This window comes from Pelophylax lessonae (assembly GCF_965119305.1).
Source record: "Pelophylax lessonae genome assembly, chromosome: 3".
In the NCBI taxonomy this organism is placed as follows: Eukaryota; Metazoa; Chordata; class Amphibia; order Anura; family Ranidae; genus Pelophylax; species Pelophylax lessonae.
Genome location: NC_138770.1, coordinates 294,177,402 through 294,195,064, shown reverse-complemented (window position 1 = coordinate 294,195,064; position 17,663 = coordinate 294,177,402). Strand labels below are relative to the sequence as shown.

Here is a 17,663-nt window from a genome sequence, read left to right as displayed (position 1 = left end):
TTGATCATATTTCCTATTCCGCTATTCAATAAAAACCTTTGGGGCTCAATTAAATTGCGGAATAGTCTGTGTCGGTACGTGTGAGATCCACCTTTCCAAGTTTTTGGGGTTCATCTCATACTTCTGAAGCTTTGAGGGTGCTGCCTGTTCTATACTCCTCCTCCTCCTCCTCCTCATCCATCCTTTTAGGTGTACAAACAATAGTAATTGGGGCCTAGTGTGCTTCTGTACGTGTGAAAAACATACACTTTTTTTTGATCATATTTCCTATTCCGCTATTCAATAAAAACCTTTGGGGCTCAATTAAATTGCGGAATAGTCTGTGTCGGTACGTGTGAGATCCACCTTTCCAAGTTTTTGGGGTTCATCTCATACTTCTGAAGCTTTGAGGGTGCTGCCTGTTCTATACTCCTCCTCCTCCTCCTCCTCATCCATCCTTTTAGGTGTACAAACAATAGTAATTGGGGCCTAGTGTGCTTCTGTACGTGTGAAAAACATACACTTTTTTTTGATCATATTTCCTATTCCGCTATTCAATAAAAACCTTTGGGGCTCAATTAAATTGCGGAATAGTCTGTGTTGGTACGTGTGAGATCCACCTTTCCAAGTTTTTGGGGTTCATCTCATACTTCTGAAGCTTTGAGGGTGCTGCCTGTTCTATACTCCTCCTCCTCCTCTTCCTCATCCATCCTTTTAGGTGTACAAACAATAGTAATTGGGGCCTAGTGTGCTTCTGTACGTGTGAAAAACATACACTTTTTTTTGATCATATTTCCTATTCCGCTATTCAATAAAAACCTTTGGGGCTCAATTAAATTGCGGAATAGTCTGTGTCGGTACGTGTGAGATCCACCTTTCCAAGTTTTTGGGGTTCATCTCATACTTCTGAAGCTTTGAGGGTGCTGCCTGTTCTATACTCCTCCTCCTCCTCCTCCTCATCCATCCTTTTAGGTGTACAAACAATAGTAATTGGGGCCTAGTGTGCTTCTGTACGTGTGAAAAACATACACTTTTTTTTTATCATATTTCCTATTCCGCTATTCAATAAAAACCTTTGTGGCTCAATTAAATTGCGGAATAGTCTGTGTCGGTACGTGTGAGATCCACCTTTCCAAGTTTTTGGGGTTCATCTCATACTTCTGAAGATTTGAGGGTGCTGCCTGTTCCATACTCCTCTTCCTCATCCTCCCTTTAGGGTAGGAAAAAATTTAATCGGGCCTAGTCTGTGTTTGTACGTGTGAGATACACAGTTTTTTATCCTATTCCGCTATTCAATACACACCCTTTTGGTGTAAAAAACATTAAATTGCGGCATAGTTTGCATATTTGACTGTGAGATACACCCGTGCGATACTGTTGTTCTTTTGTTCCGCTATTCAATAAAGACCTTTCTAGGGCAAGATCTTAAATTTCAGAAATATGAGGAGAGCGTCAAATAGGGGCCGTGGCCTGGGTCGTGGTGGTGCTGCTGCTAGAGCTCCTGTTGCAAGGAGAGGACGTGGTCGATCTGTGCCAGCTACACGCACAAGTGAAACACCTTCCTCGAGTGTGAGTAGGCAACAGAACCTGCATCAGTATTTGGTAGGGCATCATACGCCCCTAGAAGTGATGAGGCCAGAACAAGTGGAGGCGATAGTAGATTGGTTTGCTGCTGACAGTGCCTCCAGTTCCTTCACATTGTCTCCCACCCAGTCTACTGCAGAAAGGTCACAGTTGGCACCTGCAGCCGATGTCCAACCGTCTTTCACCTCACCGCCTTGCAAATCAGGCAAGCAGTCTGAGCCTCAAGCCATACAGCAGTCTCTTCTTCTTTTTGATGACTCTGTCAGCAGGGTTTCCCAGGGCCATCCACCTAGCCCTGCCCCAGAAGTGGAAGAGATTGAGTGCAGCGATGCCCAACCACTTATTTCTCAAGATGAGTACATGCAAGGATCATCGCAGCACGTCTCCGATGATGACGAAACGCAGGTGCCAACTGCTGCGGCGTTCAGCATTGTGGAGACCGACAAGGAGGGCAGGGGTGAAGACTGGGTGGAAGATGATGTGGAGGACGATGAGGTCCTCGACCCCACATGGAATGAACGTCATGCAGGTGACCTGAGTAGTTTGGAGGAAGAGGCGGTGGTCGCACAGAGCCACCAGCACAGCAGAAGAGGGAGCAGGGTGCAGAAGCGGAGCGGCCGTGCCCTAGACACTACGCCCGCTACTGCCCAACGCAGCAAGGGAACGAGCGCACCAAAGTCAGCTCAAAGGAGTTCTCTAGCGTGGAAGTTCTTTAGAAAATGTGCTGATGACAGGACACGAGTGGTTTGCACCCTGTGCAATCAGAGCTTGAAGCAAGGCATAAACCTTCTCAACCTGAGCACAACCTGCATGATCAGGCATCTAAGTGCAAAGCACGAGCTGCAGTGGAGTACACACCTTCAAAACCAAGAAACGTCTCTGGCTCATCCTGCTTCCTCTTCTGCTGCAGTCTCGGCCGCTCCAGCCACATCTGTAGTGATACCGGCACCTGCCACCCCGCAAACAGACGATCTGTCAGCAACACCACCACCTGGGTCACCAACAACCATCTCCACAATGTCCCGTGGAAGCGTTCAGCTTTCCATCTCCCAAACACTTGAGAGGAAGAGGAAGTACCCCCCTACCCACCCGCGATCCCTGGCCCTGAATGCCAGCATTTCAAAATTATTGGCCTTTGAAATGCTGTCATTCCGTCTGGTGGAGACGCACAGTTTTAAAAACCTTATGTCGGTGGCTGTCCCACAGTACGTTGTGCCCAGCCGCCACTACTTTTCCAGGCAAGCCATCCCTTCCCTGCACAACCAAGTGGGGGAAAAAATCAGGTGTGCACTGCGCAACGCCATCTGTGCCAAGGTCCACCTAACTACCGATACGTGGACCAGTAAGCACGGTCAGGGGCGTTATATCTCCCTAACGGCACACTGGGTAAATGCAGTGGCGGATGGGCCTGAGGCGGATAGCAATTTGGCGCATGTCCTTCCACCACCGAGGATTGCAGGGCGCTTTAGTTTGCCTCCTGTTCCTAACTCCTCCTACTCCGCTTCCTCATCCTCTACCGCCTCCTCATCCGGACAGTGTAACACCTTCACCACCAACTTCAGCACGGCCAGGGCTAAACGACAGCAGGCAGTTTTACAACTTGCCTGTTTGGGGGACAAACCACACACCGCGCAGGAGTTGTGGAGGAGCATGGAACAGCAGACAAATGAGTGGTTGCTGCCAGCGAGCCTCAAGCCCGGCCTGGTGGTGTGCGATAACGGGAGAAATCTCATAGCAGCTCTGGGCCTAGCCGGTTTGACGCACATCCCTTGCCTGGCGCATGTGCTGAATTTGGTGGTGCAGAGGTTCCTTAAAAACTACCCCGATATGTCAGAGCTGCTGCAGAAAGTGCGGGCCGTTTGTGCGCACTTTCGGCGTTCTCACCCTGCTGCTGCTCGCCTGGCAGCGCTGCAGCGTAACTTCGGCCTTCCCGCTCACCGCCTCATATGTGACGTGCCCACAAGGTGGAACTCCACCTTGCACATGCTGGAAAGACTGTGCGAGCAGCAGCAGGCCATAGTGGAGCTTCAGCTGCAGCACGCACGCGTGAGTCGCTCTGCGGAACAGCACCACTTCACCACCAATAACTGGGCCTCCATGCGAGACCTGTGTGCCTTGTTGCGCTGTTTTGAGTACTCCACCAACATGGCCAGTGGCAATGACGCCGTTCTCAGCTTAACTATCCCACTTCTATGCCTCCTTGAAAAAACAATTCGGGCGATGATGGAAGAGGATGTGGCACAGGATGAGGAGGAGGAGGAGGATGAAGAGGTAACATTTCCAAGGCTTTCAGGGCAGTCATTCGCAAGGGGCTCCGAGGGTGGGTTCCTGCACACACAAACGCCAGGGACACAATTGTCCAGCAGGGGCACAGTTCTGGAGGATGAGGAGGATGAGGAGGAGGAGGAGCTGGAGGAGGAGATGGAACCATGTTCACAGCAGGGTGGCACCCAGGCCAGCTCATGGCCATCACTGGTGCGTGGCTGGGGGGATACAGAGGACACGGACGATACACCTCCCACAGAGGACAGCCTTTCGTCGCCTCTGGGCAGCCTGGCACACATGAGCGATTACATGCTGCAGTGTCTCCACAACGACCGCCGAGTTGCCCACATTCTAACTTGTGCTGATTACTGGGTGGCCACGCTGCTGGATCCCCGTTACAAGGACAACGTACCGTCCTTAATTCACTCACTGGAGCGCGATCGCAAGATGCGCGAGTACAAGCGCACGCTGGTAGACGCGATGCTGCTGGCATTCCCATCTGACAGCGGGGCCACAGTGGAAGCACAAGGCAGAGGAGGAGGAGGAGGAGGTCGCCAACTCAACCAGGGCACCGCCAGCACCTCAGAAGGCAGGGTTAGCATGGCCGAAATGTGGAAAAGCTTTGTCAGCACGCCACAACAAACAGCAGCACCAGCAGTTCAGATGGAACGTCTTAGCAGGAGGCAGCATTTTACCAACATGGTGGAGCAGTATGTGTGCACACGCCTACATGTAGTGAATGAGGGGTCTGCCCCCTTCAACTTCTGGGTCTCCAAATTGGGCACATGGCCTGAGCTTGCCCTTTACGCCTTGGAGGTGCTGGCGTGCCCTGCAGCCAGTGTATTATCTGAACGGGTATTTAGCACGGCTGGGGGTGTTATAACAGACAAGCGCAGCCGCCTGTCCAGAGACAATGTGGACAAGCTCACGTTCATTAAAATGAACCAGGCATGGATCCCACGGGACTTTTCCGTACCTTGTGCAGAATAGCAATGGATACCGACCTTACCCAGCCATTGTTCCATTTTTGCTCTTTCTCACTCTTTTGGGGTGTACCCTCATTTAAAATTTGTGAAAAGAAGCAGTGTTGGCTACCTCGTCCTCCTCCTCAGGGCCAGATTAACGTAGGGGCTATTGGAGCTGCAGCTCCATGCAGGCCCCTACCTTTTATATAGGCCCCGGGTTGGCCATATTCACTGTGACCGCTCTTCTGTCACTTGTAAACACAGAAGTCTGGCTTCTATGCTCGCTTCCCCAGGCAGCACCCTCAGAACCTCCCCACACAGTGCGAAGGCCGGACAAGGAGGGACAGTTGCCGATGCATGGATGTGTTTATGGGCTTCAGAGACAGCATCCCATGTTGAATTAGGCATGCATGGCTGCACCCTTCCTCCTCTGGGTGCATGCCAAGGCACGGCCCTTAAGGCCCTTCAAAATCCTCAGCACCAAGACCATGATGCTCTTAATCCGGCCCTGGTCCTCCTCCACCGCCGCTTCCACCTACACCGCCCATAGGTGTGCGCAGCCTATTGCATTAGGGTGTGCACCCCAAAGTTGAAATACACATGCATGTGTTTGCCTACATGTACATGGCCCCGATACATTACTCTCCCTGCTGGCAAAGAGAAATAGAGCAGAGCAGGTGCGAGGGAGATCTTTCCCATCTCCTCACTGGCAAACAGAGCGATAATGCTATGTGCCCTAGGTGATTAGGGTGTGCCCAGGTACACCAGGCACACCCTGTGCGCACGCCTATGACACCGCCACATCCACCACCACCTCAACCTCCCTCCTACTCCATATGGGCCTCGTCCTTCAGAGATGAAGAACATTGTTTTATTTTTCTGTTTTTTTTTGTTGTTTTAAGTTATTTCCCTATCCACATTTGTTTGCAGAGCACTTGCCATGCTCTTAACTACGTTTTGCTGCCATTTGCAGCACTCTAGCCCTTTCCATTGGTGTTTTAGAGCCATTTTAGTGCCTTAAAGTTCGGGTCCCCATTGACTTCAATGGGGTTCGGTGTCCGGGAAAAGTTTGGTAAAAGTCCGGGACACGGACCCGGACTTTTTTTTAAAGTTCGGCCGAATCCGTCGAACACGGACATCTAGGTGTCCGCTCAACCCTACTCTTTACAGTTCTTAAGGATATACAATATCTAAAATGCACCTATTAGGAAAGGACTGTGTTATCGTTTTATTAATGTTAGGAGTTTCAAATTTATGATGATCACCCACCCTTCCCCTAGGATCCTGTGAGATTAGTGGAGATCCTCATTACTACACCTTTGACAATCAGGTGCACCATTTTATGGGCACTTGCACCTATATATTATCTAAACTCTGTGAAGTTGATGGACACCTGGCAGAGTTCAATGTCGAAGCAGCCAATGAGCACAGAGGAAGCAACACAAGGGTGTCTTATGTCAGTTATGTCAACATTGATATGAATGGATACAGGATCACACTGGAGAAGAACAGAAATGTGAAAGTGAGTACAAACGGAAAAAAAACTATTGATATATACTATTATTTCATTGTAATTCTTTTTCACTTGCTCTTGTTTATCTTCCTATCTTAAATGTTTTCTATTATATATTGTGACTCCAGGTCAACAAAATTGCAGTAACCTTACCAGTAGCCCTACATCCAAACATTAACATCTTCCTTAGTGGACATGATGTACTGGTGACAACAGCATTTGGTGTAAGTGTGCGGTTTGATGGAAACCATAGAGTGGTGGTGAATATTCCAGGGGAATATGCCAACAAAGTGTGTGGAATCTGTGGAAATTTCAATGGAAACCAAACTGATGACTTCTTAAACCCAGATGGTGAATTAGAAGCAGACTCTAACAGTCTTGGTAACAGCTGGCAGGTGGACAATGACACAAGGTAATCACGAGTCAATTATCCTATATTCATAATGGTAAATCCATGTTAATCCATTGCTTTAAGGTAAAAGGCCTTAGTTCATATAAAAAAATATCAAGCAGAGATGCCTAGAAACCCCTTCATGCCAATGTAACACTTATATGCGGCCTCAGTGGACTGGACATTTTTCTGGGGGGCCCACTCCCACCACAAAGACCGGAGTCTCACTGAGAGCCCCAGGCCCCATATTAACAATCGATTATAAGTCACTTGATCACTGTGATAGCCTCTGATTGGCTATCACCAGACATGGGAGTAAGTCACACATGTGCAAGTCACAAGCAAGTCTCAAGTCTTAACCTTCAAGTCTCAAGCAAGTCCCAATTTACTGTGGCGAAAAGCAAGCAAGTCAAGTAGAGTCCCTGCTAGAAGTCAAGCAAGTCAAGTCAAGTAATTTATTTTGGTCAAGCCACAAATCAAGTCAAAATACTGATCTACCCCAATTTTCACCTTTAAATCAGTTAAAAGTCAGTGGTCAGGAAAGGATTTGTTTTATTTTCAACATTACCAAAACTGCTTAGTGCTTTTTTCTTGGCATATTTAAGAAACACTTTGAATGCCCAAACAGCTCAAAATCCTTTGTCCGGTCATGTTTCAACACCATAGTCACTAAAAACATGTTAAGTATTTCCATTGTTAAACAGCCAGTGTCCTAAAAATCAGAACACACTGAGGTGTTTTAAGTGACTGTGGTGTCAGAAACATAACAGGCACATTAATTTTGCTTTAACACATCTTGAGAAAATGCAAATATTTAATAACTTAAAAAAGTAAAGTCATTTCGAGTCATATGTCTCAAGTCAAAGTCAAGTCTCAAGTCATGAATACCAAGTCAAAGTCAAGTCGAGTCTTTTATTAATTTTAGTCAAGCAAGTCTCAAGTCCTCAAACTGGTGACTTAAGTCTGATTTGAGTCAAGTCATGTGACTCGAGTCCCCCAACTCTGGCTATCACAGTGATCAGTCACTGTGATGCCGCCCCTGTGTTTTTCTCCCTGTGAATAGAGGAGAGAGATACATTGTATCTCCCTCTTTCCTTGCAGAGAAAAAAAAGTGTGTGTTAAAAAGAAAAATAATAATTATAAAAATATAACAATAAATAAATAAAAATATCTAGATCAAGGATTGAGCTAGGTTAGGGCCAGGGTTAGTGTTTAAGTCAAGTAAGGGTCATGGTCAGTAAATTTTGGGCAGGATCTATTTTTAAAAAGCATTTTTTAAATTAGTATCAGGTTCAGCATCAGTCAGCGCCAGTGTGTTTTAGGTAGGGTAAAAACAAAATAAAATGTGTACTATTGTTTTTGGGCTGTACTACGAGTACAAAAAACAACTAACATACACATATGTGGTATTGTTGCCATCATCCGGAGCAGGAGAATATATTTTGGGTTCTTTGGTGGTAGGTTATGGTAATAAAAACAAATATACAGCTAAATGTAAAAAAAAAAAAAAAAAAAAAAAAATATATATATATATATATATATATATATATATATATATATATATATATGTATTTTTTTTTACTATTTTGGGCCAGTTTCCTATGATAAAAAAATAAAAAAAAACAGGAGAAATTCATTACCATTTACCACCAAATTAAAGCCCAATTTGTCCTAAAAAAAATGCGGTACAATCCACCTGGATGCACTAAGTAGTTGTGATATGTATGGTTTTACTAACACAAGTCAAACATTGCAAAATTTGGGCATTAAGATTTTTTTTTACCCTTGGGTGTGAAGAGGATAAATAAATTGTTCAATGATGGCAAAATCCAATCCAATATGAACAGAATAAGGATAATTTACAGTTAATAAGACCATAACCCTTAAGCCGAGTATTCACAATACAAACTGATTGTTCAGTCTTCTTTATATTTACTGACAATCAGGCTACTTCACTCCAGTGGGTGATTAGTTTTACAGGGCCATAGAGGGAATGTACAGTATGTACAGTGTAAGCAGTTTTGGGGAAGGGGGTTGAAGGTTAGTAAACCTTTAGCTTTGCCCCACATGGACAAAGTTCTACTTCATGTTATGAACTGTAATCTACTTAAATAGGGCGTCACTGTAGAAAAAAAAAATTTAAAGTTAGCAGATTTAAATTGTGTAAAAGGACACTTACCTGTAAAGGGATTTATCGCCGCCCTGTGGCTTCACAGTTAGATGCCCACTGAGCATGACTGAGCTGTGCTGTGGTTTATGAATAGTCCTGCAGTCTCCTTGGATCTGTGACATGTACCAGAAGACTGAAGGGAGGAAGGTAGGGAGGAAAACTTCCGCTTGGATTGCCTAGATGATCCAAGTGGAAGTGGGAGTGGGTACTTGTTAAAAATAGGTTCAAGCTCTCCTCCACTCACCCCCCCCCAAAAAAAGGAGGACTTAAAGTGAAACTTCCCATTTTGGGTGAGGTTCCACTTTAGGTACAGATTACTTTTTGTATGGTTCATGTTAATTAGCTGGTTCAGTATTAAAGTGTTTTATATTCAATTAATTATTTTATGTTAAAAACACAAAACATTCTCTAACATTCAAAATTATAACTTCTCTCATGTGAACTGCCACTCCAGTTCATTACTTTATTTTTATGTTACAAAAGACTCACTGGCATCTACATCAGACTTCATACTACATCCCTCATTTTTCCAAATCTACTTTCCTACTAACTAAACTCAAATATTTCTCGTAGTTGCACAACTGGATTAGAGCATGAACCAAGTTGTACTATGGATGAAAAGAATACCATTACCAGCAACAGTTTCTGTGGAATGATTACTGATGAGGAGGGTCCATTCAAAGACTGCCATGGAGTTGTAAACCCACTGATCTATTTCAATAACTGTGTCTATGACTTGTGTGAACTGAACCTGGATCCAAGTGCCTTGTGTGATAATCTTCAGTCCTATGCACAGTCCTGCCAGTCTCATAAAGTAACAATAGGTCCCTGGAGGAATGATTCTTTCTGCCGTAAGTACAGAGTTAAACACTCTGATTAGTTAGGATTGCAGTTTGTGTTATATTAGGGGGATTTACCCTTCTGTTGGTATTGATGATCAAGTGAGGAAAATGGGGAATCCTAATTTATAGTGACGTCATGAGGAGAAATCTTCCAATAGGGAAAAGTATCCTGGGGACAAATTCATCTAATTTTGGAGAGACTTTCTGTCACTTCCTGTTGTATTTCTTAGACAGGAAGTATAAGGAATTCTCTAGCAGGACAAACCCAGCAACAATACCTTACTAGGACTATATTTCCCTACTCTATTTAAAACTTAAAAAAAAAACTGTGGGCTATACATACATACAAATTACAGTAACTTACAGCAAAAAAGCAGAACTCATTTTAATGGGTTTGCCTTTTAGAGATAATGATGTTCAATCAATGTGTATTCCTCTTTGATTAAGCTCATATCTGTTCCTTTAATTGACCCTTGGTTAATGCCAGATAACCTCTGAGAGGTTTTTTAGTAAGAACAGCCAAGCTTCGTTTTAACAAATTGCACTTCACATCACTTAGTATGTTTCTCATTTGCCTAATTTCCCAAGGCATATTTAGAAATCCATAAAGAAAAATATACTGAAAATCAGAGTGATTTTTACATGAGCTTGGATTTCTACTGGGAAAGCCAGTGTTTGTGGTTTGTCCAATATTCACGTTTAAAACCTGAAGAATAACACACCATCTCAAGCTAGAGCACAAAAAATACCATTTATTGGTGTCTCACCTTTTCTAAATGATTCTTTTCACAATGGAAATTTTGGGATATGCTCAGGCACTCTGGGCTGGAGACAGGTACTCGGGTACTCTGGGCTGGAGACAGGTACTCAGGTACTCTGGGCTGGAGACAGGTACTCGGGTACTCTGGGCTGCAGATAGGTACCCAGGTTCTCTGATGGGCTACAGAGAGGTACTCGGGTACTATAATGGGCTGCAGAGTGGTATTTGGGTATTCTGATGGGCTGGAGACAGGTACTCGGGTGCTCTATTGGGCTGCAGATAGGTACTGAGTAGGGATAATCGAACTTTTGGAAAGTTCGGTTTGACCAGAACACCCGAATTTCCCGAAAGTTTGGTTCGGATTCCAGAACCCCATTGAAATCAATGGGACCCGAACTTCTGGAATCAAAAAACACCATTTTGAAGCCCTAAAACCCAATAAAAGCCCCTAAAAAGTGCCAAGGGTTCTGGGTGATGCCCCAGGGACTATGAATCAGGCAAAAAAAAGTTCTTATAAATTGTCGTTTTTGATAGAGAGCCAATTATTGAAAAAATTATTTAAAAAAATAAAAAAGAGATTTCTTTGGATTTAGTGTCTGGGGGGTCTAAAAAGTGTACCTGTGAAGTTCCAGCTCTGTAGCATGTCCAGAACTAGAAAAAGCAGATCATTTTTCTTAGAATTTCAGTAGCGCAGGGATGGTGTTACCCTCCTTTCACACCGGGGCGTTTTTGTTTCAGGCGTTTTTTGCAGGCGTTTTTTGGGGCATTTTTTTTTACTTCTGTATATACACACATATATATATATATATATATATATATATATATATATATATATATATATATACCCCTATCCCAGAATCTGCATAGTAGCAGAGTTTGGTCACCCTGACATGGCAGAGTCAGATCACATTAAACTACACTATGGTCACCCTGACATGGCAGAGTGAGATCACATTAAACTACACTACGGTCACCCTGACATGGAAGAGTCAGATCACATTAAACTACACTACAGTCACCCTGACACTTAAAGCTATCCCTACAAAAACTAGATTTTTTAATTTAATTATAGTGGTATATAGTACCCTAACTACACTGCATATCCCTTTCCTCACACTTATAATGGCAAAATGACACTGGAGCTTTACAAGCAGCAGGAGTAACAGAAATGCTTCCACTCTATTCCACAGCCTCTGTATTACAGTGCTGGAGGTTTGGCAGGGCTATGTTATATACTGGGGGGCGTATGGGGGGCGTATTCACTCCTGATTGGCCTCTGGACCCCCTAGTCACTCCAATCACATTCCTAGCAGACTCCTGCCCCCTCAATTGGCTTTTACTGATGTTTCTGGGCCAACCACGGGCTTTATAGCCCAGTTCCTGTACCATTGCATTTTGGGCGGTTCTGGTGGCCGAATTCCGAACTTTAACCGCAAAAAGTTCGGAATTCGGCCGAGCTTCGAACACCCAATGTTCGGGTCGAACCGATGGTTGACCCGAACCGTTCGATCATACCTAGTACTGAGGTACCCTGATGGGCTGGTGACAGGTACTCTGGTATTCTGATAGGCTGCAGATAGGTATTCAGGTACTCTGAAGGGCTGGAGACAGATATTTAGGCACTCGGGTAATCTGATGGGCTGGTGACAGGTACTCAGGAACTCTGATGGGATGGTGACAGGTACTCGGGTACTCTGATATAGGTACTTGGGTACTCGGATGGCATGCAGATAGGTAGTCAGGCACTCTGGGCTGGAGACAGGTACTCGGGTACTCTGGGTTGGAGACAGGTACTCAGGTACTCTGGGCTGGAGACAGGTACTTAGATACTCTGGGCTGCAGATAGGTACTCGGGTTCTCTGATGGGCTACAGAGAGGTACTCCGGTACTATGATGGGCTGCAGATAGGTACTCAGGTACTTTGAAGGGCTGGAGACAGGTATTTAGGCACTCTGTTGATAGCTACTCGGCTGATGACAGGTACTCGGGTACTCTGAGGGGTTGTGACTGGTACTTGGGTACTCTGGTGAGAGGTACTCGGGTACTCCGATGGACTGGTGACAGGTACTTGGGTACTCTGATGGGCTGGTGACAGGTACTTGGGTACTCTGATATAGGTACTTGGGTACTCTGAGGGGCTGCATATAGGTACTCAGATAGGTACTCAGGCACTCTGGACTGGAGACAGGTACTCGGGTATGCTGGGCTGGAGACAGGTACTCAGGTACTCTGGGCTGGAGACAGGTACTCAGGTACTCTGAATGGCTGGAGACAGGTACTCCGGTACTCTGATGGGCTGGTGACAGGTACACTGATGACAGGTACTCAGGTACACTGATGGGCTGGTGACAGGTACTCTGGGACTCCATTGACAGCTGTTCGGGTACTTCGATGACAGGTACTTGGGTACTCTGATGACAGGTACTCAGGTATTCTGATGTGCTGGTGACAGGTACTCGGGTACTCTGATGACAAGTACTTGGGTACTCTGATGGGTTGTGACTGGTACTTGGGTACTCTGGTGAGAGGTACTCGGGTACTCCGATGGACTGGTGACAGGTACTTGGGTACTCTGATGGGCTGGTGACAGGTACTTGGGTACTCTGATATAGGTACTTGGGTACTCTGAGGGGCTGCATATAGGTACTCAGATAGGTACTCAGGCACTCTGGACTGGAGACAGGTACTCGGGTATGCTGGGCTGGAGACAGGTACTCAGGTACTCTGGGCTGGAGACAGGTACTCAGGTACTCTGAATGGCTGGAGACAGGTACTCCGGTACTCTGATGGGCTGGTGACAGGTACACTGATGACAGGTACTCAGGTACACTGATGGGCTGGTGACAGGTACTCGGGGACTCCATTGACAGCTGTTCGGGTACTTCGATGACAGGTACTTGGGTACTCTGATGACAGGTACTCAGGTATTCTGATGTGCTGGTGACAGGTACTCGGGTACTCTGATGACAGGTACTTGGGTACTCTGATGGGCTGGTGACAGGTACTCAGGTACTCCAATGACAGCTACTCGGGTACTCCAATGACAGGTACTTAGGTACTCTAATGACAGGTACTTGGGTACTCTGATGACAGGTATTCTGATGTGCTGGTGACAGGTACTCGGATACTCTGATGACAGGTACTCAGGTACTCTGATGGGCTGACAGGTACTCAGGTACTCTGAGTTGTTGTGACAGGTAATCCGGTACTCTGATGGGCTGGTGACAGGTATTTGGGTACTCTGATGACAGGTGCTCAGATACTCTGATGGGCTGATGACAGGTACTCGGGTACTCTGAGTTGTTGTGACAGGTAATCAGGTACTCTGATGGGCTGGTAACAGGTACTTTGATGGGCTGGAGACATGTACTTTGATGGGCTGGAGACATGTACTTTGATGGGCTGGTGACAGGTACTCGGGTACTCTGATGACAGGTGCTCAGGTACTCTGATGGGCTGACAGGTACTCGGGTACTCTGAGTTGTTGTGACAGGTAATCAGGTACTCTGATGGGCTGGTGACAGGTACTTTGATGGGCTGGTGACAGGTACTTTGATAGGCTGGTGACAGGTACTTTGAGCACTGTAAGTGGTAACTAGCGGTTACTGCAATTTCCTCTTCACACAGGATTGGTGTGTGAGGAGTAGAGCACGGTAACAGCTAATTACCACAGCTTGTTTACATTGTGTGATTGCCTGTGATTGGCCAAGAGCAAATGTCATTGGCTTTTTACCCTTATAGGGGATGGGCTTGAGGGACAAGCTCTCATCCCCGATCACCGCACCGCATACCCCCAGGAGCACGCACGAGCGACGTGCACAAAGACCTCTTATGTGGCTGGCTGTGATTGGACACAGCCGGTCACGTGGTAAAGAGCCACATTTTATTGGCTCATTACACTGAATTGAGATGGGCTGTGTCTGAACGGTGTGCCTCATCCCTGATTACCACGCTGTGCCAACCCCGGAGGCGCGCAGTAGCAGCAAGAACAGGCGGACATCATATGACGCCTGCCGGGAGGGACGGAGTGTTCCAGCCGGCGTCATATTAATATGCATCGGTAGGGAACAGGTTTAAGGAAATGTTCATTTTTTTAAAGTCACTGCTCATTTAAAAATGATATTTAAAAAAAAAAATTGCATTGATACATGTCCCCCAGGGCAGTACCGGGTCCCCCATACCCTTTTCTATGGCCAATAACTTGCATTTAAGCCTTAAAAATGGGGACTTTTGATTTTTTAAGTTCGGGTCCCATAGACTTTAACCTCCCTAGCGGTATTCCCGAGTGTGGCTCGGGGGTTAATATATAGTCACACTCGGGATAACCCCACAATAAAACTCACCTTCCCCTGCGATCCTCCGCCGTCCTACAGCCATCCTCCCGCTGTCCTCCCGCTGTGTGCTCGGCCGATGCCAACACCTGTCTTCCGGTTCCCTTCCCTGCGAGCATTATGACACAGGGGGTGAAACCGGCGGCAATTCCAAAAAAGTATTTAAAAAAAAATAACATGATACAAAGTTGTTATCCTATTGAATTACACTGTATCATGCCATTTCACCACAGGATTTCACCTGGTGGCTATTCAAGTGCCCTGCCTGTGCTTTTCCAGTTCTTTGTGCCTGACAAATTGAGAACTTCCAAAAAACATTCATTTTGCGCAAATGCGCTTTTAGACAAACTGGAAAACAGTGACAGTGAAACAGAGTAATTGCAATTCGGGGAAAAATTCGTTATCAGATACGGAAAGTGACGACAGCGACAATTCTGCGACTGAGCTCAGTGATGTGCGGACTTGGTGCTCTATTGACTGTGGTACGGATCAGGCAGAGCCCCCAAGATTCCCATTTACAGGAGCACCTTGTATGAAAGTTGACGTTGACCATGACAAACCCCTTGGCATACCTACAATTATTTTTGACCGATGAGGTTATTGAAAAAATAGTTACCGAGTCCAACCGGTACAAAGAGAAACAATGCGCTACGCATCGGAGATATGCAAGATGCAGAAAGTGGGAACCAGTGACCAAAGATGACCTTTGTAAATTTCTGGGACTAATAATTCTTCAGGGAGTGGTGGGGAAACCCCTGCAGAAGTGGTATTGGACAACCAACACATTATTTGCCACTCCATTCTTTGACACAGTCATGTCAGAATACAGATTTTCCCTCATAATGAAATATCTCCACTTTGAAAATAATAAATAATTTGATAAAACTACTCATCCTGTGCCAAAACTAAAAATATGTGTCTGCAAAATTTCCAATGGAGCTATGTGCCAGAAAGAAACATCAGCATAGAAGAAAGTCTAATGGCCTACAAGGAAAGGCTCAGCTGGGTGCAATACATTGCATCAAAGAAGGCACGATTTGGCGTAAAATCCTACATGCTATGCGAATCGCCAACTGGCTACATTTGGAATTCAGTGATATACACTGGAAAAGGAACAAAATTTGATGAAAAATACAGTAATTATGGAATGGCAACATCTTCTGTTCTTTCACTAATTGAGCGATTGCTAAATCGGGGGCTATTGTGTAACAACGAAGAACTTGTTTTACGTCTCCTGAACTTTATGAGGTTCTACTGCACAACAAAATCGATGCCTATGGAACCATAAGGGCTAACCGGCATGACATGCCGCCAATGTATGGCAAAAAGAAGCTCAAGACAGGAGAAATGGTTGCCTGGCAGAAAGGCAAAATGATGGCACTGCGATGGAAGGACAAGAAAAATGTGTGCCTAATGAGTACAGTGCATAACATCTCCGCTGTTATGGTACGCATGAAAGGTGAGAAAGAAGTCATGAAGTCATAAGTAGCGATAGACTACAACAACACCATGGGGGGTGTTGACAGACCCAACCAAGCAATGACATTCTACCCAGCTATGAGAAAACAGCAAAAAAAAAAAAATACTATAAGAAGATCTTCAGACATCTTCTTGAGCAATGCTTGTGGAATGCGTACATTCTGCAAAAAAAAAAAGAGTGACAGGCCTTTGATTCATGCGGACTTTATTTGGAAAGTTGCCGAACAAATCTTTCTGAGCCACCAAACACCATCAATGGCTGTGAACAGATCTGTATGTCGTGCTGTTGGCGTTGTCAACTGGTCGTCACTTCATGGACTACATCCCACCAACTGAGAAAAAGTCAGCACCTACAAGGATGTTTGTGGTTTTGTTGCTCGAAGAGAGATGACAGTGGAAGGAAAATAAGAAAAGAAATAAGATTCTATTGCCCCGATTGTGACGTCGGACTTTGCTCAGTCCCATATTTCAAAATATTTCATACCCGAGATGTTTACTAAACCTTTATTACAGTGACTAGTAATATCGCACCCTTTGTTTGTACACATTTCAGAGTTTTTGGTTTGATTATATTATTGAATAAAATGTATTATTATTATATTATAATTTATGGTTTCGTGTTAAACTTTATCATACCTGGGATGTCTACTAGACTCTTGTTTGGACAGATTTAAGTGGGTTATTCCTATGAATTACAGGCCTCAAATATAAAACAACATATTTCCATGCAAAACAATGTACCGCTTTTAGAACAAACATTCTGACATAATCAGACCGCCAGGGAGGTTAATAGGGTTCTGGGTTCTGGTCCGGACCTTTTCCCTGTTCGGGAGTTCTGGTGTTAAACCGAAGCCAGGGGGGCTAGGGCCATCACTATTGCCTGCTACCATTGTGCAAAGCGTTTTAATATTCACTTGTGAGATTAATTGACTGTCGCAAATTTGGATTGACCTGCCCAATTTACTGATTGCCACCTGCCTTCAGCCCCTACCTGGTCCTACCTGATCTCTAGTTTGCCAAATTCCAAGACTCCTGCCTTCACCTTGCTTTCTTGACCCCTGATTGTATCTGACTGGTTTCTTGCCTGACACCTAGAGGGCACACACGCCAGTGCCTGTGCAATTATCCAGAGCTGGCTGGCTAGTTGTCAATATCCAAGCTCATCCCCCTTGTGAGATATTCTGGAAAGGCAGCTTCTTATACTATTTACCTTGGTTCTTTATTGATTCTTACTGCCTCTAAATGAACAGGCATGTTGAGATCCCTCCTATTGGTGCAAGCAGATATCCTGCCTCTCAACTTCGGCTGCCTCTTCAAGACTCCTCAAAACTCTCTCTGTCTCCTTTGTGGCTGCCTATCTCAACTGCAAATGTTTGTTTGCCAA

The 17,663-nt window shown here is 45.3% G+C and overlaps 1 protein-coding gene across 1 annotated transcript in view; it reads left to right on the top strand.

The window, feature by feature from the left end:
* Positions 1–17,663, top strand: part of LOC309550487 (alpha-tectorin-like) — a gene marked incomplete at its 3' end in the record, with an annotated part of 31,852 nt that overhangs the window by 13,560 nt on the left and 629 nt on the right. Inside the window, exons 5-7 of the mRNA XM_082250856.1 lie at positions 6,074–6,315; positions 6,435–6,718; positions 9,441–9,681. Coding sequence (XP_082106982.1) covers positions 6,074–6,315; positions 6,435–6,718; positions 9,441–9,681 — 767 coding nt within the window. The remainder of the gene's footprint in view (positions 1–6,073; positions 6,316–6,434; positions 6,719–9,440; positions 9,682–17,663) is intronic.